This window comes from Alosa alosa, chromosome 11 (genome assembly GCF_017589495.1).
Source record: "Alosa alosa isolate M-15738 ecotype Scorff River chromosome 11, AALO_Geno_1.1, whole genome shotgun sequence".
In the NCBI taxonomy this organism is placed as follows: Eukaryota; Metazoa; Chordata; class Actinopteri; order Clupeiformes; family Clupeidae; genus Alosa; species Alosa alosa.
In genome coordinates, this window is record NC_063199.1 from 2,559,238 (window position 1) to 2,584,070 (window position 24,833).

The 24,833-nt window shown below is 39.2% G+C and overlaps 2 protein-coding genes and 1 long non-coding RNA gene across 3 annotated transcripts; 1 reads left to right on the top strand and 2 right to left on the bottom strand.

Annotated features, from left to right (window-relative positions):
* The first annotated feature begins 7,358 nt into the window (after positions 1-7,358).
* mpi (mannose phosphate isomerase) lies at positions 7,359-17,464 on the top strand. Its single transcript, XM_048256468.1, has 9 exons — positions 7,359-7,478; positions 8,294-8,323; positions 9,721-9,848; positions 10,793-10,993; positions 11,223-11,364; positions 12,027-12,206; positions 12,641-12,814; positions 13,144-13,352; positions 15,450-17,464. Exons 1-9 carry the CDS (start codon positions 7,373-7,375, stop codon positions 15,666-15,668), a joined length of 1,389 nt encoding a protein of 462 aa, XP_048112425.1. The 5' UTR covers positions 7,359-7,372; the 3' UTR covers positions 15,669-17,464.
* On the bottom strand, positions 13,542-15,084 carry LOC125303017. The gene is made up of 2 exons (XR_007195001.1): positions 14,794-15,084; positions 13,542-14,338 (listed from the first exon to the last, which is right to left on the bottom strand). It is a non-coding gene; the product is annotated as an uncharacterized LOC125303017 (long non-coding RNA).
* Positions 17,465-20,440: 2,976 nt separating the features above from the next.
* ciao2a (cytosolic iron-sulfur assembly component 2A) lies at positions 20,441-24,339 on the bottom strand. Its single transcript, XM_048256472.1, has 5 exons — positions 24,143-24,339; positions 22,991-23,155; positions 21,018-21,067; positions 20,820-20,865; positions 20,441-20,690 (listed from the first exon to the last, which is right to left on the bottom strand). Exons 1-5 carry the CDS (start codon positions 24,258-24,260, stop codon positions 20,590-20,592), a joined length of 480 nt encoding a protein of 159 aa, XP_048112429.1. The 5' UTR covers positions 24,261-24,339; the 3' UTR covers positions 20,441-20,589.
* Between the last annotated feature and the right edge of the window lie 494 nt (positions 24,340-24,833).

Consider the following 24,833-nt stretch of genomic DNA (forward strand, 5'->3'; position numbering starts at 1 on the left):
CACCCAGAACAGTAACTCAGTCTGACTCACCCACCGTCAGCCTAGCTTTTCTTAGTTCATTGACGTGGTTGGAACCAACTAGCCTATAGCTCCAAAAAGTGACAAAAGAACTCCAACATTTTCATATTTATATGTGGTGACGTGTATCGAAACCGAAATCACAACTCATCCACAAACCTGTCACGATGTGAGACGGCAGAATCGTGACACCCCCCTTCCAGTGTTTACTGCAGTGCTTTGCAGCTAATGGCCACCTTACAAACAACGTTGACAAGATTTGGGAAAGATTCTTGAAAGATTGTAGTCTTTTAACTAATTGCCCCCATTCAAGCTTTACTCAAAAGACTCCAATCTTTCAAGAATCTTTCCCAAATCTTGTCAAAGTTGTTTGGTGTAAGGAGGCCATTAGGCGGCGTGCCTAAGCAAATGTCTCCCGCCTTAACTACCGGTCCGTTGTCTAAAAATAAATAAATAAATCATAATTTCATAGCTTTCATTGTAGACCAAACAATATAGAAGTAGCCTACCTTAAACCCCCTCTTCTCTCTCTCTCTCTCTCTCTCTCTCTCTCTCTCTCTCTCTCTCTCTCAATGGATACGCCCCTCATTATGCACATTTAATCCAAATAAAACATTCACAATCGTGAAAGCAAGGACGCATAGAAAACGACTAGCTAAATTGTTAAATCCAATTAGCATCATTAGCACACTGTGCACATTTGTTTAAAACTCTTGCATTCAAGTTGACTGGAGTCATTTTGATATCAGGAAATTTAGTTGTTAGCAATTCAACATTTACTTGCCAACATAGATTAAATAGGCCTACAAATATTTCCACAGAGAACTGGTGTATATCTGGTTATTAGCTTTACTGCTTGCTTGAGTAGTCCAACTTTGTTTATTCAATGCCCATTTACAGTATTCATCTCCCGCTCTACAAAAGTAAAAGATTCTTGAACGCTACGCGGCTGCTCTGAAATCATTGGTCGGTACCATTCATTATAGTAAGTCATTGGAAATTTATTTTTTTTGTCAGGGAAAAGTCATGGAATTTCACATTTGACCTCAGAGTGGGAACCCTGCAAAATGGCCTGTCACACAGAGAAAAAGTATTACTTTGAAACTTAAAGATAACTCTTTACTACTCACGTTACTCCCCTCGACTTCACATGGAACTTACATTACAGTCTAAGTACTAACTAAAACATCTGATTTATCCTATCCAACCGATTTTGACAGCCAAACCTTTCTGTAATCGACATGTTAACTTTATTTAACTGCGTGATCATTATGAAAAAACTTATCCTCGCTCGGAAAAGCTAACTATGGTGACACATTTATGTAACACATTTAGCTAGGAGACAGTTTAAGCAGGAGACAGTTTGTAGTTTAGGCCAAGGGCGTAGGTTTGGTCTCAGCTTTGGTGGGGACACATCCCCAACTCCTGTTGTCACAATCCCAACATTAGTGTTTCAATACCAATACTAAGTGAAGAATCTCAATTTCGATACTTTTGCGATTTTTTTTAAAACTTGATTTGGTTTGTGTGATTTGTGAGATCATTCACATCAGTGGCAATCATAGAATTTGATTGACCCTCCACACACACACACACACACACACACACAAACACAGACATACATAGAAAGTGATGGTTGTCATCAGTGTTGGGCAAGTTACTTCAAAATCGTATTATGTATTACTCATTAGTGTCATTTCAAAATAATTTGTTACATTATAATATGTATCTGAATTGTAAGGCATTACACTACTATTGTATTACTTTTGAGTTACTTTCACCAAAATATCTAGAAATATGAATTTGGAATTCTAAATGCAGTTTATTATGCTCAATGCAGCTCATTGCACTTCTAATGGAGGGTGATGTGGTATAACATAATGACTGAGCTAGGCTTAAGGCTAACAACAGTAGAATGCAATAGGCACAGTGATGGCTCATGATGTAATACAAGGAACAATCATAGCCAGAATTTTGTTAAAAGCAGACCAAAGGTCAAAGTCTGGTCAATTGTGATAGAAATGCTGTAACTTTAGGCTTAGGCCTACTCATTAAAATTAACAGAGAGCCCACTACCTGTATATTGCAACCCAAAACTTAGACATGTCAAGATTTCTGAAACATGTAATATGTATTTCAAATACAAAATAGTATTTTGTAATTTTTATTTTATTGGGTTGAAGGAAATGGCTCTGTATTTTGTATCAAAATACTTTTTTGGTGTGTATTTTTGTATTTTAAAAATACTGCAAAATACTATGTGAAAAACACTAACAAAAAGTTACTACTTGATGAATAATTGGTAATTAGGCAACAATGGTTAATGTTTATCGCAATCAGCTAATGTGACACGACATTCACAGCTTTTCAGTGACGACCTTTGCTTAAGCATCAGCTCTGGTCTGAAGTATAAGTATGAATACTCTTTTGATCCCGTGAGGGAAATTTGGTCTCTGCATTTATCCCAATCTGTGAATTAGTGAAACACACTCAGCACACAGTGAACACACAGTGAGGTACCCACTAATCACGGCGCAGTAAGCTGCCTGCAACAACAGCGGCGCTCAGGGAGCAGTGAGGGGTTAGGTGCCTTGCTCAAGGGCACTTCAGCCGTGCCTACTGATCGGGGTTTGAACCGGCAACCCTCCGGTCACAAGTCCGAAGCGCTAACCAGTAGGCCACGGCTGCCCTGAAGCACTGGTGTGAAGTCGTACGCAAGTAAAGATGAGCAAGGTTACCTGTGCAAGTTCACATAAGGACACCGACAAAGGCAACAATGTCCTTTTGTATCCAAGCCAATTAACAGAAAAAATGTCAGATATCTCAATGAACCACAATGACATCAATAGATGGTAAGGTGTTGAGTGTGTTTGAATTCCCTTCCTTGTAGCATCCTTTTCTGCATTGCACAGTGGGGAGAAGTTCACCTTGTTTAATTAAATAACAATTATATTTCCTTATTAGCTGCATACTTGAGGTTGGAGATATTAAGGCAAGTCAAGTTTCTCACATACTGGAAGTTCAAGATATACAGCCTTATGATTTTCTTATTCAGTTCTACACTGGACTTGAATTACGAAATTCGGCACAGATACACAATTATGATTTTGCCCTATTGATTATAATGTGTTTAATTGTAAGTATAAGTATATTTTAATCTCTGCATTTATCCCAATCCGTGAATTAGTGAAACACTCAGCACACAGTGAGGTGAAGCACACACTAATCCCGGCGCAGTGAGCTGCCTGCAACAACAGCAGCGCTTGGGTAGCAATGAGGGGTCGGGGTTCGAATCGGCAACCCTCCGGTTACAAGTCCGAAGCGCTAACCAGTAGCCTAGGCCACGGCTGCCGAATTGAAAGCTCCGTCAGTCAAATTCAATATCAAAATGTTTTACTTTGGCCTTTTATGGGGTATGTATTGGCAGACAGCCCTGGTAACTTACCGTTGTTGTTGACACACCTGCTCGCTTGACTGCCACTGCAAAGTAGCCTGTGCATTGGCATTCTCCATGCGTGTAGCCTGCGTGTCAGATAACCCTGACGTTTCTTGTATTGTCGTGCTGGCTGTCGGAATGATCAGCAGTACAAATAAGTTCGCTAAAATATTGGTGGGGACAATTTTGTCATCTTACTTGTAGATCAAGTCTTGGAAAATAGTTATTATTTCTTTTCAATGGAAATTATTTTAACATCAGATGAAAGACAATTTTAAGTATGATAATAATAATAATAATAATAATAATAATAATTAATTGTACATAATGATAACAATGTGTAAAGTATGAATATTTTCACCAACCAGTTCATCTACATCTCATTCCCACATTCTTACTAGTCAAAAGTACAACTGAAATGTATAATGTACATCATTTTAGTCATACCTGTGATGCAATTACCATAATTTCCCAACTATTAGCTGCAGCTTATACATTGATTTTGCAAAATGTCTTCAGCTATGAGGTTAATACACTGGGGCAGTTAATATGGTATATGGTTTTGTTTCTTTTAACTTGCATACAACACTGTCCTGTGGCTTATACACAATACGGCTAATACACAGGAAATTACTGTATGTATTTCATGTGCCCTGGACATTGTAATATTTATGTTAAGCTGGGTACATGTGGTGATGTGAACAATTTTCATATGGTATTCCTTAAATGTAAAGGTAATATGTGATTGGTAATCATGATGTTTTGATCTCTTGGAATATCTCTTATGGGTAGTTTCAATAAAATACTAATTTACTGAATTTTTGGGTGTTTCCGAATAGTACATTTACAAATAGTAAATAGCATAGCAATGCAGACCTATGTAATCATTTGTATTTCAAGTTTCTCCTGGGAGGTAGGAAGGTATAAATACATTGATTAATGAGGTAGTGGGCATTTCAATTAGTGCTGCAACACGTTGTGTCTCTGAAAATGTAGATTTGCTCATTATTACACATAAATCTTGAATTTTATCAACCAAAATGAAGGGCAAAATCACATAATGATTCAAAATATGTATGCCAACATCAAACACCACATATGCATCAGTAATAATGAGGTTTGGATTATTTTCTGGGCTCTTATGAGTGGTTTAACAAAAAAAAGCCAATAGGCGGAATTTCCTTTTTTTCCAAATCAGAGGTCCAACTTGCCATCATACCATTTTATACTCCAGAGATATGTAGCTTTCAGAAAAATATAGTGAGAATTTGCCCCCCCAAGTGGTAGTGACACGCCCCTTTTTTGGCCTGTGGCTCATGGACTCATTTTTACTACCCCTGCTGTCCACGTCCATTACGGACACTATGATCATGCCACTGCCACCTCCACAGTGTTGGGGAGTAACGGAATACATGTACCGGCGTTATGTATTCAGAATACAAATTATGAGTAACTGTATTCCGTTACAGTTACAATTTAAATAGTCAGTAAGATTAAAAGAAAGTGAAGGATCACCGCACACTGGTGGATTTTCTTTGCTGGTTTATTTTTCAGTGAACGACGCGTTTCGCCAATGCTTCATCAGGTTCACAAGGAGTTGTAAATAGCCTATCATGCAGTTAATGGGATGCAGAGTTGGGAAGTTATAGTAGGTCAACTTGGTGTGAAGACACATATAGAGGAAATTGTCTCTCGTTGTTGATTTGCCTAATGGTAAGTAAGCACAGTGCGTACGGCCGTACACCTGCTTGGGTATAATAGCGTACACTTTGCTCCTAATATAGGCTACACAGACGCAGCAGTTTCCATGTCTGCAAATCATACTTACAAGGAAAAATACGAGGGATCATTGTGGTGTCCATGAGGATGTGGGAAAATAAGCATAAATCTAGCGTACACGCCATTTCCATGAATCATGGATGTGTTGATGACATAAATGAGGAAATATTAGAGAACTTAAAGAGACGTGATGTTGAACTGCATTATGCCGATGCCATTTCAGGGCTCTACACTAACATTTTTTTCCAGGAGCACTTGTGTGCCCAAGTTAAAAAATTTAGGAGCACAGAGAAAAATTTGGGCGCACAGTCAGTTCTGTACTTAACTTAAACATAATCTAACATTACACTGCAGCTAACACTTAAACATGCCAGTGCACCAATTGCGAATATTAAGAATGACTGACAACATTTAGGCTACAGGAAATAGGATTTTAAAGATCAGAGCCTACTTTATTTACAATCTGTTCTATTTTCCTACATTTTGTTAATGTAAAATAGTATCATACATTGCCATATTTGCCATTAGCCTGTATATCAAGTATCCTGCCAAATGTAGGCTAATTTATTTATTTGTGAATCCATCTGTAGCTAATCCAAATATGCCAATGGTGACCTATCTGACTGCATAGGCTACTGCCTAAAACAGCTAACTACAACATTTTCTCATCCACAAAACCCAACATAGGCTAATCAAGGATATATATTTTTTTTATACTTTTACTTTTTATTTGAAATATCTGCATTGATGGGGGCAGTAGGCAAACGTTAGGCCTACTTTCGTTTTGCACTTCAGCTTGTATTCAGTGTAAACAAACAAGCATGCGTGGAAGCCTGGAGTTGTCAGTAGCGTTCTACCTTTGAATAAAATGGGAGTATTACAGGAAGCTACTTTTGTGCCTGTTCGCTACAGCTATATTTTGCATATTGCAGCCAATACGTCAACTGGGCTAAAAGGCATGTTAGGTTACCTTTTCTTCTCTCACTGCATTCTCAGAATCTCATCCTGTTCCTCCAAAATCCGATGAATTCGGTGGATAGAAGAACTAATTTCTTCAGTCTTTGCATCTTGGCTGGCTAGTCTAACTTTCCACTTTTTCTGCGTGCTCTTGGATTTGATAGAAGCGACTACTAGCGAGTCACAACGCGAAACTGCTAACGTTGATGGGAGTTGTAGTTTTTATGCTGCATTCGCGACGTGATTCTATGGTTTGCACCAGTAATGTTTCTTAATGTTGCGGTGTATTTTGTAGACAAACATTGACATGTTTAGAAGTCATTCGCACCAGTGCGCCTAAATATTTTTTTGACCTCGCACGCCATCATTTTTACTCGCATGTGCGAGTGAAATGGGCGCACTGTAGAGAGCCCTGCATTTAACCCAAATGCCCAAGCAGCAGCACGGGAGAGGAGAGCTTATCTGACAGAAGAACATTGCAAAAATATCACCATTCATTCATAGTGATTCAGTTAGAGTGAGCCCAAAACATCGGAAAGTATGTCTTTGTGATATTTCTGTATTTACATTTTGTCAAAAAGAAAAATCAATAGCAAACGGTTCCTAACTGAACAATCCTCGCTGTGAACCGCTCCTGCCTGCGCCTGACAAACCCGCATCATAATAGCAATCCGCCATGGAACAAGCGCACATGCACCTGTTTAGATACTTCCGTTATAGATCATTAAAATAGAGCTCACGGACTGATTTGATTGATATTGTAAACCATACTGCAAAAAGAGGAGGTGCTCAGGAAAAGCGCGCCTGCAGGTGTACGTCCGTACGCACTGCGTACCATCAGACTTCTCAACAGCAAGAGGAAATTTCCCTTGTGTGTGCATTCACACCAAATTGGCCCACCATACCTTCCCAACTATGGACCGTGTATCCCATTAGCTGCATGCCATCAGGCTGCAATTTACAATTTTCTATTACATAAAGTTAGTGAACACGTTGTCAAAATTAACGCGCACACATTTTGTTTGAGCAGGAGAGAAAGAGAATATGCACGCAGGCACGCAACTTGTTGTTTTCTTTTACTCGGCTATCTATATATGGTTATCAGCACACAATGTTGAGCTAATTCACTAACTCAATACACCATCATGGATATCACAAGTTTAAACAACGAAAACAGAAAGGATGGATGCAGCAAAGCTAGAGGAGTTATTCCAGATGGGCAAGAACAGGCAATTGCTTGTCAGAACCTTAAACTGCATTACAAAGCTGTTTAAAGCCAGACGTCACGGTAAGCTAGAACAAAACTAAAGGTAACTTTAGCCTGTATAGGGCTGTATCAAGTTGTCCAAATGAATAGGTCATTGTATACGTTGTTGTATTATTGCATGTGAATGTTGCTGTGCTATGTAGGCTACTATTTTGCTGACCAATGCACGGACCTAAAACCGGGAAACGGACAAATATTGTCCACGCGTGATTTTGTTTTGTGTGTGATGGGTGTGCGTACCATACCATTAATTCCTGCAGGCGCCACTGGATGCCACCACCAGGTAGGCTAGGCTATGTGTGATGGCCATGTCTGGCCCATATGTCAAACACAAGGACATCATGGAGAACTAGGGTTGCACGGCCTCCGAGGCCGCTGGTGAGTCTGGCGGTGGCGGGATCTGCGGCCGCCGGTTGCACCTCAGCCATACCAGAGAATGTCTAATAAGAAGAGAACCAGAGAATGTCCGTAGACGGCTCTGTTCATACAGTCTATGGATGGAACAAAGATGAAGGAGCAACTGTAGCCACGAGGTGGCGTCCTCGAGGACTTCCGGTGGCAGAAATGTTTCCCCTATATTTTCTGGTTTTGCCTATTCCCAAACCCCAAGAACACACATACATCGAGAACATTACCCGGAGAGTATTTGGTATGTTTTGCGGTACGATTGGAATAATCGTTTTTCCATAGGAATTTTTTCCAAAATACAGTCTATTTCTCGCAAGAATCAGGAAGTGTTATGCTAACATTAAAAACTACAAGCTTCCGGTAGACTCCCCCACTCACAGAATGGAACGCTCCAAAGTCATTGAAAGCTAACTTTGGTTTGTTTGCAGTTTATACAGCAGAGATGGAGGACATAAGAGGTAAATGCCACATTTTTACATTACCAACTTTGAAATATCTTATCATATCAAATATGTCTGTTTGGAAATAAAAGGAAAGGAATTAGGGCGATACGTGGCGGCAGTCAGTGCAGATGCTACGTGTGTTTGGTCATGGTTCCGGTAGCAAGTGGTTATTTTAATTCGTCAACTTTAACTTGCAGCTCACTGAGCTACAGATTATGCAACTGAATTGTGAAGTGTAACTTTCTAATAATGTTATACATGTCTGCCAGTTGACTGACAACGCAAGGGCTGATGTGTCTCGGCTTGATTTTGTTTGAAGCTTGACTAATTGCAGTGATACGACAGCAGCTTGTGCTATGACCTCAGTCTGTTTTACCGTAGTGTAGGCTACATTATGACACCTACTGTAGTCTAGTCAACTCAGAAGATGAGCTAGGATTTTTTGGAGAACTGTATCGTAATAGAGGCAATATCTCGAAAAAGACGTGTTCTGATAGCATCTTGGGGAATGTAATCTGATGGCATCTTAAATCACTTTATCTCTGGCACATTTAAAAACAACTGGAGTTGTCAGTGATACAGATGAGGTATCCTACAATAAGTTGATGATTATAGGGATTTAGTTGGCCTATTAAAAGCAGAACTGTAAGAAATCTGAAAATAAAAGCAGTAAATATGGGCCTTCTAATCTAGACCTACAGCAAAAGAACTAGGTGTAGGCCTATACATTTTTTCTACTTTTCAATCATTCATTCATCATTCATTCATTCAACCTATATTATTCTCAGAGGTTCATTGAGTGTAGTCCTCATTTTCAGTGAAGTTACTTGAGTGGTAGTTACAAAATCAGGAATGGCTTTTTTTATGTTGTTGCCATTTTTTTTGTCCACAGTCCATCTTAGGAACTGGCATGTTTTACATGGAAATATTGTATGCATTTATATAAGATGAACAAATAATAACATGGTGAAGAAAGTTGAAATGATACAGTAAAACATTAGTAATTCAAACTTTTCCACAGTAGATAGACAGTGACAGTGAAAAAGTAGTGCAAAAGTAGAGGAGGAGGGATGCATGCCATCAGGCTGCAATTTACAATTTTCTATTACATAAAGTTAGGAGAGAGGAGAGGAGAGGAGAGTTTGTTTTAGTAAACTTATGCAACATTTTGTCAAGTATGTTTTGAGGTATGTTTTTTTTTTTTTGTGAGAAACTACTTTTCTTATTAACTTCAAATACATTTTCATGGAAGATGGTAACGTGACACCTATTGTGTCCTTTAGGCATTAATGCACTATGCTGTTCTGTATTTCATGTCAAAAATTAGGCCAAAACTCCACAATGCTTCTTCATCTGTTTACAATTCAATCTAAACAAATTTATTTGTTGACTTCTATTTATTTACTTTTCAGTATTTCCTTTGGCATGTGTGGTACAAAACTACGCCTGGGGAAAGGTTGGACTGGACAGTGAAGTGGCCAAACTGGTTGTTGGAGATGATCCTCAGGCTTTTATTAAACACGATCAACCATATGCTGAGGTTATACTATCTTGGTTAATTCTTAAAGGTTGTATCAGCGATTTCAGGCCCAAAAAAAGGCCCAAACATAAATTATCACATTCATCTAATCTTTCCTAACGATCCGCTAGCTCCCTGCCCCATAAGCAGGCCGTCAAAAAAACGCGTCTCTGTAGGCAGCCTAGGCTCCGAGATATGAACAATTGTTACCAACAAGTGTTGGCAACCACTCAAAGGCAAAATAAAGTGTTCCAACATTGTTTGAACATCAACAGAAGTGGCGTTACCCCGCCATCGCTGATACAACCTTTAAAGGGGCACTATGCAGTTTTTGCTTAATTTACCTTAACTTAAAAGCTTCGAAGTCATTGAGATGATTATATGACTTTTTCCGGGTTGAATAGTGGCTGTCTTGCTTCACCATAATGTCTGTGAGTGGAAAAAACAGCCTTGCAGCTTCTGGCGAGTCACCAGCGTCAGAGTCAGAAAGTGTTGTGGGAGTCTCTGGTCTCGCAAGGCAATATATTGCTTTATGGCACTACACATATACACACTAGGCACCGGCTAGCTATAAGAACAAGGTAGCGATGGAGTTTCTCAGACATTTAGTCAGGGCAGAGCCGGCGAAAAAGAAGCAGAAAGCGAGAAAACCGCTGTCAAGGAAGAACAGAGAGGAAATGGCAGACTGACCGAGCAAGGAGTCTTGTAAAATATCTACTCCGAAGCTGTAGGGGGAGCAGGCAAAACGTGAGAAAACAGCAAAGAAATTGCCAAAACTGCATAGGGCCCCTTTAATTAATGTAATTGTTAGAAAATACTGTGGCAATGAACTAACTAAATTCCATCTGTTGAATGAAAAGGAAATACTTTTTAAAAATGAATGTTTTTTTTGTAGTGGCATGGAAGAGTAATGATGCTGAAATTAGATTTTTGTTGGACTCTTGGACGTCTGATGTGTGTTTCAGCTCTGGATGGGTGCGCACTCTAAAGGGGATGCCTGCATCAAAGACAACAGGATACCACAGAGGACGCTTGGTCAGTGGATAGCAGAAAATCCAGCATGCTTAGGGTCAAGGGTCAAAAAGACCTTTCATGGTCAGCTGCCATTTCTTTTTAAAGTCCTGTCTGTGAAAACGGCATTATCAATTCAGGCCCACCCTAACAGGGTAAGTACAGAGGTGTACAGAAATCAGTATAGCGATTTTTGTATTTTGTTGTTATACAAAATACACTGTACTAGTTTGTTATAAAGTATTACTCCATTGCATATGCATGCTTTGTGGATATTGGTCCCGGTAAAAGATTGCTATTTGACCATACTGGTGAGGCAAATATAATCCTTTATCCTATATTGTTGGAATAACAACAACTGACCACCACCAACTCTTTGTTTAGGAGTTGGCTGTTCAGCTACATGCCAAGTTTCCCGAGCACTATCCTGACAACAACCATAAGCCTGAGATGGCGATAGCACTAACACAGTTTGAGGGTCTATGTGGCTTTAGGCCACTGGAGGAAATCTCAACTTTTCTGAAAAGTAAGTATGGCTACCTACACCTTGGAATCAAGTTTAAGTATGTTGCAAGAACTTAGAAAATGCTTAATAGATACACATATTTCAACCAGTTCACACGTTTTTCACATATTTTAACCAGTTCACACATTCAGTCGAACTAATCTGATTTCTCTGTGCAATTATGCAAAAACAAAATTGTGAGATTCAACTATTTTAGCACACTTTCTCGGTTATATTTCCATATGATGGAAGGATTACTTTTTTCGTTTTCATTACAAAAAACAGCCTATTAACAAATAATACCAATGGACTAATGTTTCAGACTTTCCAAATTCAACAGCCAAAACTAGACAGAGAAAGGAACATGCCGTTTATTTCATGTGAGAGTTGGATGGAGGGGACAGAGAAAACAGTTCAAAACAGTTTGGGACCCTCCCAAGTGAGAGATGATGAAGCCAGATACAGTAGCAGGTCCTGATTAATGTTCTTTAGGTAATTTATGCATAGGCTATCCCTAATTATTTGTTAGTCTACACATCTTATCTCTCTCTCTTTCTGTTCTTTGTTCCCCCAAAAATGGTCTAATGTCTAATGGCCTACTGGATCAATACCCCGAACAGTGCTCAGCTAAATGAAATACATTATAATCAGTTTGATATTAGTTGAGGTTGTCTTGTTTTCAGCTGTTCCAGAGTTTCATACTCTAATAGGAGATGAAGCCTCAGAGGAATTACAGAACAGTGCTGAGGACCCACACCGCGCTGCAAAGGCTTTGAAGATGTGCTTCACCAGAATGATGAATTGTGAGAAGAAAGTTTTTGTTGATCAGCTCAACATGCTGGTAAAAAGAATCACAGATGATGGTGAATATTTTTCCGCTTGTCTGAGTTATGTACTAGGATGCCAGCTGTGCTCCACCATTTGGGAAAATACACTCATTTTCCACCTCCCCTCGAGTTAAACAATTGAGTTTTACCTTTCCCCAGTTCGACTCAGAGAACGGTTGGATGAACTGGAAAAAGGTAAAACTCAATTGTTTAACTGGAGGGGAGGTGGAAAATGAGTGTATTTCCCCAAATGGTGGAATATCCCTTTAACACTGCAGCATTAACCTGTTTGTTTTGAACCAGAGGTTCAAGATGATACTCAATTTTATATGAGTTTAGTTGTAGTTGATACAGAATGCTAGGATCTCAATAGCTTATGTTATGTTTGTCAGTGGTCAATGTTTTATATATATATTTTCTTTTTTTAGTAAGAACAGATTTAACATGTGAAGTGATTTCCCCATTTGTAGAAGAAACAGGTAAAGATACATCAGGAAGTCATGGGAAGCTTTTGCTGCGACTAAATGCTCAGTACCCAGGAGATATAGGATGCTTCTCCATCTACTTTCTCAACCATATCATTCTGGAGCCGGGTCAAGCCATGTTCCTGGGGGCCAGTGAGCCACATGCTTACTTAAGTGGAGGTCTGTATTTAATAATAGTCCTGTGATGTCAGTTGTTTAACATGGATATCAGATCCAGAACAAAATGAAGAGGAGCAAACTAAAAAAAAAAACCTTGGTGAAAGCCATTACAAAACCTGAAGCGTTTGTGTTACAGAATAGAACAGTGTTAATCTGAGAGGTATACGATGAACCATGATTGGTATGATTACCATGCCAACTGTGCATAGATTGTGTCAGCAGTCATTACGACCATTCTTGGTGCAGTTGATTGAAGGAAAGCCAAATTGATACCAAATAGGTGTGTAACTGAATGGATTAAATAAACTAGTTCTCTTCTCTTCTACCAGACTGCATTGAGTGCATGGCCTGTTCGGATAATACAGTGCGTGCTGGATTAACCCCTAAATACATTGATGTCAACACACTGTGTGAGATGCTCAACTACACCCCTGGTCCAGCCGACTCTAAAATTTTCCCCTGTACGCAATACTGCTCCGATCCCTTTGTCCACCTCTATGATCCGGCTGTTCCTGACTTCTCCGTTATGAGGATTGAGGTAAGTAGACCATTGTTGCGAAATTGAATAGAGAAGAGCCTCTAATCACTTTGATTTTCAGTATAACAGGACAAATATGTTAGCCTGGCCGTATCCACATAGTATCTCCACTCATTTTCATTTCACTGAGATACTATTCTGCCTGCTCAGAATGCGTTTACGTTTCCCTCAGCCACCAGTGTGGAGAACCAAGATTCAAGAGATTTTATTAACCATTTGTACATGCAGATACTATAGGATAGGAATTTAGGCATAGGAAGTTTTGTGCAAAGCTCTTAGAGACAGGGTTGGGTGTGACACTGTGCCAACGGGCCCTATACCCTTGTCGTTTACTGTGGCACTTTCCCTTAACCTATTATATACTGTAAGCGCGTTCTAAATGCATTGTTTTCGTTACAATTTTCTCACATGGTGCGCTTTCCCCACATTCAAGGCGTAGCCTAAAACTTAGTGGGGGTCTGGGGTGTCACTCCCATGAAAATGTTGTAAATACTGTTAACTAAATGCGCAATTTCTGCACACTTTCAGTCAGAGAATAGGACCTACACTATGCCTAAAACACACATGCATGATCTGTACATTTGAAGGCCTACAGTACATACTGGTGGTTTGGATGAGAGGGGTCTTGGTGTGGTAGCTCGGTAGCCCAGAGCCAGGAGGTGTGACCGCTGCATCTGGGATGATCTATCTCAGCCACGCAGGCGGCAGGTCATGTCTCTATGCACTTCTAGTAGCAAAAGCCTGCACACTCTACTCCCGAGCTGTCGTAGCTTAACATTACGGGAGAGATCATGGTCAATAGGACCATCCTCCGAATTTGGCAGTTGATGATGTCGTAAAGTTACAGTCCGGCACAGCCCACCAGCCTGTCACCTAAGTATGGACACGTAGCCTGTTGATTGAATGTCCAGATGAGTCCTCCGTTGCCTCTCACATCTCACTCTTGCCTTCACGCCAGCTCCTGTACCTCTTCTTTTTCCGTAGCTCTGCAGGTATTTGACGGGAAAAGGACTCCCATGAGCCTCATAGACAGTAAAAGAAATGGACGAATAGACTCCGTTGTTTTCAATGGGAGGGGCACTGACACAAATTTAACAGTTTTTCAGTTGCCCTCCCATCGTACTGCGCAGACTCGAACTTAACTTTGTGACGTTAGCCATCAAACTGAATCTTGTAACTTGTCTGATAGATGGTTTACACAGAAATTCTTCTCACACTTCCTTCATCATCAAGCCTTGTTCATGTTGAAACTACCAGACATGATCATCTTCAAACACGTCTGGAAAAGAGTTCTAGACCATGCCTTAGGCTAACCAGCTACAGTACGACGTGACTCATACAACAGATCATTTCAAACTTACACATTTCGAACATTTGCAGCCTAACGATAGTTTAACATGCTTCTATTTTAATGTTAACAAGAAGATGACTAACTTCCTACCGTTTCCATTGAGTAAATTCAACTTTCATGATGAGAAAACAGTTTTATCGGACGGCCACACATTCTGACAGCCTTGGTATCCATCTTGATTCCAGGGAGTAATGAGACAATAGCGGCGGGAACAGTGCCATAAACATTTCCATGGCATCGGCGATCTCTACCAATCAAAGAGAGGAGATGACATTAGTTTCGAAATCAAAAGTGTCTGTGGTAAATGGCAGTAGTAATGCCTGCAAACAAAAGAAAATTGGTCCCTTTATATGGCTCTGGTATCTTCAATATCATTAGTTACTTCAGGAAATACCAATTTGGTCCCGGTCAGGAAAGGGTCAATTAGGTGTCTTTAGATTTGTAATGAAAATAAAAAAGTAGCTCATTATAGCTCGGCACATCCGATTTTGCCATAAGTCATAAGTACAGAATTTGTGTTGTGTTGTCTTGTGTTGTTAATTTGCAATGTGTCTGAAACTCTTTTACATTGTACATTTATTCTGATCCATAGTACCAGTACTGGTATAAGTGTGACTTAAAAACATAATACACTGTGTTAGTAAATTAATTGTAATAATAAGGATGATTGTGATGACAACAATACCATGGCTTGATGGCAAGCTTTAAAAAAACAAAGTCAAACATGTCACTTTGTTAATGAACAGATCCCAACTGCTGTAAAGGAATACACAATTAACCCAGTGGACAGTGCTGGCATCCTGCTTGTGGTCAGTGGTGAGGCAACTGCTGCTGCTCCCTCTTCCTTTTCTGATTTGATCTTGAGAAAAGGCTCTGTCATTTTCATCTCGGCCAATGAGGGTGTCTCTCTGCGTGTGACTTCGACATGTGGGATGACAATGTACCGTGCATGCTGCCTATTATAGCAAACTTGAACCTTCAGTACTTTTCTGAATTAAAATGTAGATTTCCATGTCTTACGGCATATGGGTCACCATGATTAATGTTTTCAGCTGATAATTCAATGATATATACACTACTCACAAAAAGTTAGGGATATCTGGCTTTCGGGTGAAATGTAATGTTTCAGTACAGAAAGTACTGAAACATTGGACTGTTGGACATGCACATTCAAAAGTCTAGAGAAGGTCACGTTAAGTTCACCTGTAAAGGTTATAGTGGATTTTAGGTTCATCCTGAATTTTCACCCGAAAGCCGAATATCCCTGACTTTTTGTGAGTAGTGTATAATTGATGTCTGTGAAAAGGATACATTTCTTGAAGGTACACTATGCATGTTTAGGTATTTTTGGCAGCTGTAGAGCTCCCTCTAGAGTCACGATATATTTATCTTTTACTTTGCTGTTGTAAATAGCAAACGTCTCGTGACTATGCACAATGAAAATGCTTTTGTTGTGAAGGTGAAGGATTAACAACAGGCAAAAACTATCCCCAAAGAGCTATATCTACTGACAAGGTAATGTTTCACGATTCTCGCAAGATTTTTTTGGGCCACCGCTCTTGAAGATGTATGGCTGGTTTTCTCGGTAGCGACTCGCTATCTCTATGCTGTAGGCCTATCTATGCTAGGTGAACGATTCGCCTATTACAAGTTCGTTTACCATCAAATTGGCTTCGTAAAGGTTATATTAAGGTGAAAATCTTGTATAGTGTACCTTTTAAGTATTGTGAATCTTTAGCCACTTTCCTGAACAGATTTCTTAGCACTGCCTTGTAAGTGGTTGTGGTTGAATCACATAATATCTATGCATGTCTACATAAATTGAGCAGAATTTTAGCATTGTTTATATGTATGATCCAGAATGTACTTCTTTCCTGTGAATCAACACATGCAGTGTCTTTATATTTTATTTGTGAAATTGAAGGAATGTTAATTTGAAATTAAGGAATGTTAACTTTCTTTGTTGGTTATTTGAGGCACAGATTCCGGTTATGGAATTTAGTAGACGCGTTGTCCAAAGTGATTTAAAAATGGACAGTAAACAGTTTTAAAAAGTTGGTAATATGATGAACATAAGACCAGTAAACCTTATTCATAGAATGGCAGTGATCAGTGAAAATCTGTGACCATTGATTAGTGCATCAATGCTCATCACAGTGATGTACATTATGTGCAATGTTCTATCCAATTAGAAGACTTCAGTTAGTGCAGTGTTTGTCAACCTTTTTTGAGCCACGGTACATTTTTTACACACAAAAAAATCCCACGACACACCACCAACCAAAAAGGCAACACAATTGCACACTGTAGCCTAATACAGCAAAAATAATTACAATTTAGTCTACATTTGTTTACAATTAAGTTCAGAGTCTGCATTTTTTCCTTTTCAAGTAGGCTAGGCCCATTCATGTATCGCTGTTTTATGTATTTTAACCCATAGATATTAGAACGCTAGATGCCACATTGTCCGTCGAGTTCTAGATATAGGCTATGTGAACGCAGCTGTCATTTTGGGGCAAACACCTATGGTTAACACTTGCCGACAATAAGAGACCCCTGCCTGATTTCCAGTCAGAGACAACTGTTTCTCCATTGACCTCCAGTGATCGTTGCCCCCACCATGATGGCAGCGGTATTTACGTAGGCTACGTTCTGGAGCCCAATGCGGTATCTAGCTTTCTTTCTATTTTTCACCGTCACTTCTTGTGCGCATCACTTAATTAAAAAGGTCATTATTGCGCTACCTAGTGCCACCCACTGACATGAGAGTATTTATTTACTTAGCAAGTCACTACATTGCAGGCACAGATGCTCAACAATGGAATAGCCTACTTTTTACAACAACTTCATAATACATGTTTTTGGACCGATTAAGTGAAATTGGACAATTTCTGACGGCACACCTGATCTCTCATGGCACACTGGTTGAAAATCACTGAGTTAACCCTGCTGCCGCTAGGGGCGCGTCTAGATTTCTCGGCTACCTACTGTACTTGTAATACCTCTTGTTGACTGAGGGCTCCCTAAGTAAAATGGACAAGGTTTTTAAGTATGGTTTGCCAAACAATTAAAACATCATTGATGTGTGTGAGTATGTCACAGAAATAAAATGTATGTTTTAGATGTGTTCATTAAGCTGAATCACATGTGATTGTGGTGTGATTCTGCTTTATGCATAAGGCTGATTAGGCTACTAGATGTCAAGGATAATCACCGCCATACTGATAATCTTTATTGTACAAGTTCAAAAAAGTATGGTGGGTAAGATGTGTAGTTAAACTAGATCATATATTAGGCTAATTATCATTAATGATCATAGTGTGAAGTAATTATTTATGCCAGGGAAAATAGGTGTCAGTCAGTTGTTCAGTACAATTGCATTGTACCATTTCTTTCTAATGAACCTTTTTTGGGTTATGCAGTTTATTCATACACTACTTTAATTTGTTTCTATATGAGGGATGGAGCATTTCTTCTTTTGTGGTCTTGAAGGACATAAAGGATTATTCGGGGTTCATATACAGTGCATACGTTAAGTATTCAGTGCTTCACTTTTTCCACATTTTATGTTTCAGACTCATCCTAAAATGGATTAAATTATTTTTTTCTCATCAATCTACACACAATACTCCAACACTCCACAAAAAAACAGGTGTTTGGAGTGTTTTGTAAATTTATAAAAAATAAAAGACTGAAATATTCCATTTACATAAGTATTCTGATCCTTTATGACGCTTGTAATTGAGCTCAGGGTGTATCCTACTTCTATCAATGGTCCTTGAGATGCTTCTACAACTTGATTGGAGTCCACCTGTGCTTAAATTAATTCACTGGACATTATAAGGAAAGGCACACATCTCTATATACTGTAAGGTCTCACAGTTGATGGTGTATGTCAGAGTGAAAACCAAGCCACGAGGTTGAGAGAATTGTCTGTAGACCTGCGAGACAGGTTTGTGTGAAGACACAGATCTGGGGAATGATACAAGAACGTCTGCAGCATTGAAAGTGCCCAAGAGCACTGTAGCCTCCATCATTCTCAAATTGAAAAGTTTGGAACAACCAACAGTCTTCCACAGATCTGGCCGCTCAGCCAAACTGAGTAATCCAGGACGAAGGGGCTTGGTCAGACAGGAAACCAAGGACCCAATGGTCACTATGAAAAACATCCAGAGTTCGTTTGAGAAAAAAGCGTAAAGAAGGACATCAGTGCATCACTCCACCAATCAGGCTTTTATGGTAGAGTGCCCAGACGGAAGCCATTTTTTGCCGGGAGTTTCTCAAAAAGCACCTGAATGACTCTCAGACCATGAGAAGTAAAATCATCTGGTCTGATGAAACGAAGACTGAACTGTTTGGCCACAATTCCCAACAGTGTGTGTGGAAGAAACCAGGCACTGAGCTGCACTGATGTTTGCCCTTTACGCTTCTCTCATCCTCTCAAAGGAACTCTGGATCTCATTCATACTGTTTATCCCACAGAAAGTATGCCCTCCCCTATAATTTTAGATTTCATTTTATAATCTATGGGGTTTTGCTTGTGAGTGATATGTGTAGCAGGGGTAATTATGCTTCCCTGAATTTCCCCACCCTTTCTACAGTACAGTACAAGTTCTAGTTTGTGCATTTTCCCACTCCTCTGAGGTACAGTAGGTAGCAGGGGGTGTGGCATTGGTGTGGCAGGAATAGTTTCCCACGGGACCCCTTAAGTTTTGATGTACTGTAGCCCCCTCCTCTGCCTCTTTTGCAACTGTCCCACGGCAGAGGAGTTGTGATGCGCCTGGCTCACTCCATGCCTGATTATTTTCTTTCTTTTGTCATCTCCGAGAGCAATAAATATCAAAGCAACGGTCGGTTGTGGCGTCCATCATTCTTCCACTATACACAACGCAGAGTGATCGAGGGAGGGGAGAGACGACCTCCGTTACACATGCAAACAATTTGTGTGTAGGCAGTTTAAAGAAAAAAGTACATGAGAAACGTTCATTAGGACAAAACCAACATTTGAAACTACAGAAGTAAAGAATATGTTTAATATGAACCCACTACTGATACTGATATTTGGATAACACAGCATTGGATATAACTAAAACAAATACAAACTAATCAAACTTAGTGACACTTCTCAGTCATTCTACATAAAGGCAGATGGTAATTTTATTAAAATAGGAAATCTTTAAATTTACACAATAAAAGTCAATAAAATATAAATTAAATTTCAGGAATATGCTGCCAATACGTGTAGCTTTCTGAAGCAGCAGTAAAAGCATGAGAAAATGTGTATGGTGTGGCAGAGCTTAGTGATTTAAATGTTCTAATGCTATACATTGTTATCATACACCTGAGTGAAATCCACCCAAATCCACAATGGATTTCAATTCATTTTTCTGGGATTTTCTTCTGCACTGGAGATTAAATTGCTATTGGGCAGCCGTGGTCTACTGGTTAGGACTTCGGACCTGTGACCGGAGGGTTGCCGGTTCGAACCCCGACCAGTAGGCACGGCTGAAGTGCCCTTGAGCAAGGCACCTAACCCCTCACTGCTCCCCGAGCGCCGCTGTGGTTGCAGGCAGCTCACTGTGCCGGGATTATTGTGTGCTTCACCTCACTGTGTGCTGAGTGTGTTTCACTAATTCACGGATTGGGATAAATGCAGAGACCAAATTTCCCTCACGGGATCAAAAGAGTATATATTCTTCTTCTTATTCTTTCTTTCTATGAAGCTAGAGGAGCAAAGTTCAATATGATAGTGCACTTTTTTAATTTTTATATAATTTATAGAGACAGCATCACAGAAACAGGTTTCTCATGGGATCAGAGAACAGAATGAAACCTTACAGCTGAAGTATGATTTCAGTAGTTAAAGACGGTAACAACAGGGTAGCCCTAGTCATCTGGTTCAGTTACACACTGTTCCACAATTTCCCGCAGGTTAGGGTTTTCCATTGCAGCAGCAACCCTCTCTTTGTCATTGATTTGTTTGTTAACTGCAGTGGAACAAAAGTTAAATTCCATTACAAACATGACTGAGATTTATAGACAGAATTTCTCATCAAGATATTTTGGGTATTGTTATTAAGTTAATATTTAAATAATAAAAAAACTTGAGTGCTTACTGTCTTCCTCAGTTGTATGTGTTCCTTCAGAAATATAAATTTCCAACTGTAAACAAATACATAAATACCATAATACATGTAGGATTAGATTAGGATGGGATCTGTAACCAACACTTGCCCTAGGCGTAATACAGATGGGTAACTGGTACACTAGATATTTTCGCTGTAATTAAATGGAAACAAATGAAAAGTGCTTACCTTGTGTTTAAATGGTAGGCATCGTTGTAATTTGACTTGAAGACAGAGGCCTACAAGTGAGTGATGGAGAGAAAAACCATTAGCTTCATCTACAAAATCTCTGTCATATCTCGATCATGTAAAACAAACCAAGTTAGTTTTTTAGTTGAAAATGTTGGTAAATGTCCTTCGTATCAATGAAAAAGTATTGACTCTTGAACCATATATCCTGACAAAACAACAGTCAGCTAACTACAGAGTGGAGGAAAATGTATGACAAGCATATTTGTGCCTGCAAGTAATACAAAACATCTGAATTTCGGATTCAGTGTTATTACAATGATGCTGAGTAGGTATGGGGGTAGAATTGTCTCATAAAGATCTGTACATACTCGAAGAGGTATGCACAAATATATGTGTATTTGTAAATACCAACACACAAATATATAAAGTAATTTGTACAAATATGCGTGTATTTGTAAATATATTTTTGACATCTACAAATAAATATGTTTGGTTTTGTGTGTGGGAGGCGTTGGATTCTGCATTTGTGGATCGCATTTGTGGATTTGTGAATCGCATATGTGGATGACATAATTTTGAGACATTCCTATCGCACAGCGATCCCCCCCAAACATTCTAAATCAATTGTATGCACCATTGCTATGTAGCATAGTAATGCTACTGAATACACCATTTGAAAACTTGGACCCCATACATGACAACCTTTTTCATGTACAATCTGTATAGTGCTTTACATTGTCAGATTATCTTACTATGTCTCAATTAATTTGTATCAAAAATGCCCTCCTCCGCCTTTGGTGCTTCCCTACCTTCTAGCTGCAGTGTGTATCCTGCAATATGCTGCAATAAGTAGATGCAGCATATTGGGTACTGAAATATTCACAGGAATCCATAGAAATTGAATATTCATGTTGTTTTATCCAATATTAGTTGTGCAGATGTATAGTCCATCTTATACACACCCATTGAACTAACAAAGAATATGCAAAAAAAGAGACTTTTGTGTAACTATTTCATATTTTGTGTAGTCCAATAGTCCAAATAGTCTACAAGAAACCTCAGTGTTTCCTTTCATTTGAGACCAGGATTATGCTTCTATACCAAGAGGTTGACACACAGTAAGGCTTTTATTGTCAGTATACATTTTGCGTAACCAAAAGTCCTATGGGAACTTTCCATAGGGCATTTTACAAAACGCATGAGCTTACCGTGCCAAACAATAGTCTAAAGTACTCATTTTTCATTCTATATTGATCTACTTTTGCACACAGTTTCACAAGACCTGGTGCTAGGTCATAAGTCATAGCAAGTGACCTGGAGGCTGAAATGTGGTCAGTTCAGAGATGCTTGTTAGCCGGCAGAAAGAAAAAACTATATTCTAGCCTCTGTAACTCAGTACTTCATTGTTCCCTAAGAAACTACAGGGTCTGAGCTTTCTTAAGAGGTCAAGCATTTGATGGTTGGCCAAAAAAGGGAACAGTGCCCTCTGAAGTAGGCACAGTGCAATTTCGTGAGGAAAAGACAAAATAAAGGCCCGTTATTAAATAAGTTAATTAAAATAATGAGGAAAAATCCAACTTTTAAGGACACCAATTTTCTTTGTGAAGGAATAATGTATTGTAAATAAATAAATGTTCTTCCTTAAAATACAGGGGGCATAAGTATACAAACCCCTATGTTAAATTCTCATAGAGGCAGGCATATTTCTATTTTTAAAGGCCAGTTATTTCATGGATCCAGGGTAGCCTACTATGCATCCTGATAAAGTTCCCTTGACCTTTGGAATTAAAATAGCCCCACATCATCACATACCTTTCACCATACCTAGAGATTGGCATGGGGTACATTCCATAAGATCATCTCTCAATGCAAATCAAACCAGCTATTAGGCTAACTGAAATAAAACTGTGTCAATCTCTAGGTATTCAACAGGGTATTCAACATTATTTATTCTACACAACACTACATACCTATCAATGTTGCCAGAGAACAGTGGGGTACTGTAGGAGAGAATTTGATGATAATGAGGTATTCATCATCTCCAAGTTCATGAACGTCAACGCATTTCTCAGAAACAACGTCTAGCTCTTCCAGAGTGTTGGGTTTCTCTGGATCTCGAATAGTACGGATAACATCTAAGAAAAGATAAGAGATTAGTTGAATTACAGGCATATCCAATATGTTGAGTATGTCACGGACTCAAAAAAACTCAGATGTCTCTCCGCAGTCCTGGCTCAGGACTGTATACAAAGTGTTAAAATGGGAAACCAATAGTGTCTTGGTTATGCTTTAAACATTTCAAGCCCACTTGTTGCTTCGGAGGCATGGAGGGGAGGGGTCATTTGATTAGCTGTTGAGTATTGTACAGTGAAAACTATTTGTTTACTTTTGCACTTTTTATCCAACATATTTCCCTCAAACTGATTTTTTTTTTCAGCGTGAGTGCTCTTTACGCTTATTGACAGCTGTTAAAGGGCTTTTAACAGTCAGAAGTAGCATAGTCTAGGCCTACCATCATGGCCAAAGAAAAATGTATTCGAAGAAAATATTTAGGATAGAAAGTGCAAAGGTGATTTCAGATTTCACATTGTACAATGGTGAGTCTGAGAGATAAAGCATATACAATCTGAAAGATTGACAGCATGTCAGCTATGGACGGAACAGGTCACTGCGATAAACTTATTTTCTCGATATCCATTCGATCAATTTGGCTTATCAGTGCATTCGTCTTTACATAATCGTATATCAATTGAAATGGTTTATAGCAGGTATAAATGACGTGAGCTATGGGATTATGATTAGGAGTTCAAGTTTCCAGGACTGACTGGAAGTCTATGAACACAGATATTGTCGGATAGTGTGACATTGTAGCTAGCAGCCTATCACCCATCGGACAACACAGTTATCGGGTGACTATCCTAGCCAGAAACAATAAGCCTACATTAACATGCCAAGGGGATGAACCATGTTCACCTTTGCAATTTACTTAATATTATCTGAGACGCCGACAGGCCTAACGTTAAGCTTTCATTCGAATCGATTGGGAGCTACAGAACATGTATTTGAGTTTTAACCTAGCAAGCAACCTTCGATAGCATAAACAACTTTAATGGTCATTTTACCATAAACTTCTAATGCCTTTTCTTCCATATTTTTGGTCCCAGATACATTCTTCACAGACAAGCCGGAGAACTGCAATAGCTTGCTAACTGTCGCCGTAAGACCTGTTACAATTTCCATTTTTCAAATACCGCCATACTCAAACAGCTATGATACCCGTGTCCTGGTCCTTCTGCGTACTAGACCTAGCTGTCCAAGATGGCCACCGGATATTCTACCAAAATAAAAGTGCTATCTTCAACTAAGTCATTTCAGAGCCCTTATTAGACATTCTCTGGTAATTTCCATGGTAGTTTCACGATTAGTGTTGATGTAGACATTTTCTGCACACGTCTGTGTAGGCCTACCTCAAAATATGTGATTGTTGGATAACTGTATGATGTTATTTATGACTAGACTTAGGAGCACCTTGAGAATCAGAAAAAAGAAGCACAGTAGTAGGGTAGGCTATAACACCATAATTTTAATGGAAATGGTGGGTATTTGAAGCAGAGGAAATATTGCATGGTAGACATGTGCATCAACCCAAGTAACAGCCTACCAAAAACATGTTATAGGCTATCATACTAAAAGATCTTCATATTTTTTATAGGCCTATCATAATAACTGCTAGTTGTGAATCTTGACCACTAACGTTTTCTATCTAACAGTTGTCCACTCAAACACAATTTCCTTTTGATGTCCATTTCCAAA

Bases quoted from the DNA above. Each gene is read 5' to 3' on its own strand.
- ciao2a (XM_048256472.1), bottom strand. From the start codon at position 24,260: ATGGAAATTGTAACAGGTCTTACGGCGACAGTTAGCAAGCTATTGCAG. The intron at 23,156-24,142 runs GTAAAATGACCA...ATCTTTTCTTAG, and splicing joins AAAGGCATTAGAAGTTTATG to ATGTTATCCGTACTATTCGA. The intron at 21,068-22,990 runs GTATGTAGTGTT...ACTCACTTGTAG, and splicing joins TTCTCTGGCAACATTGATAG to GCCTCTGTCTTCAAGTCAAA.
- mpi (XM_048256468.1), top strand. From the start codon at position 7,373: ATGGATGCAGCAAAGCTAGAGGAGTTATTCCAGATGGGCAAGAACAGG. The intron at 10,994-11,222 runs GTAAGTACAGAG...CTCTTTGTTTAG, and splicing joins TTCAGGCCCACCCTAACAGG to GAGTTGGCTGTTCAGCTACA. The intron at 11,365-12,026 runs GTAAGTATGGCT...TCTTGTTTTCAG, and splicing joins AATCTCAACTTTTCTGAAAA to CTGTTCCAGAGTTTCATACT.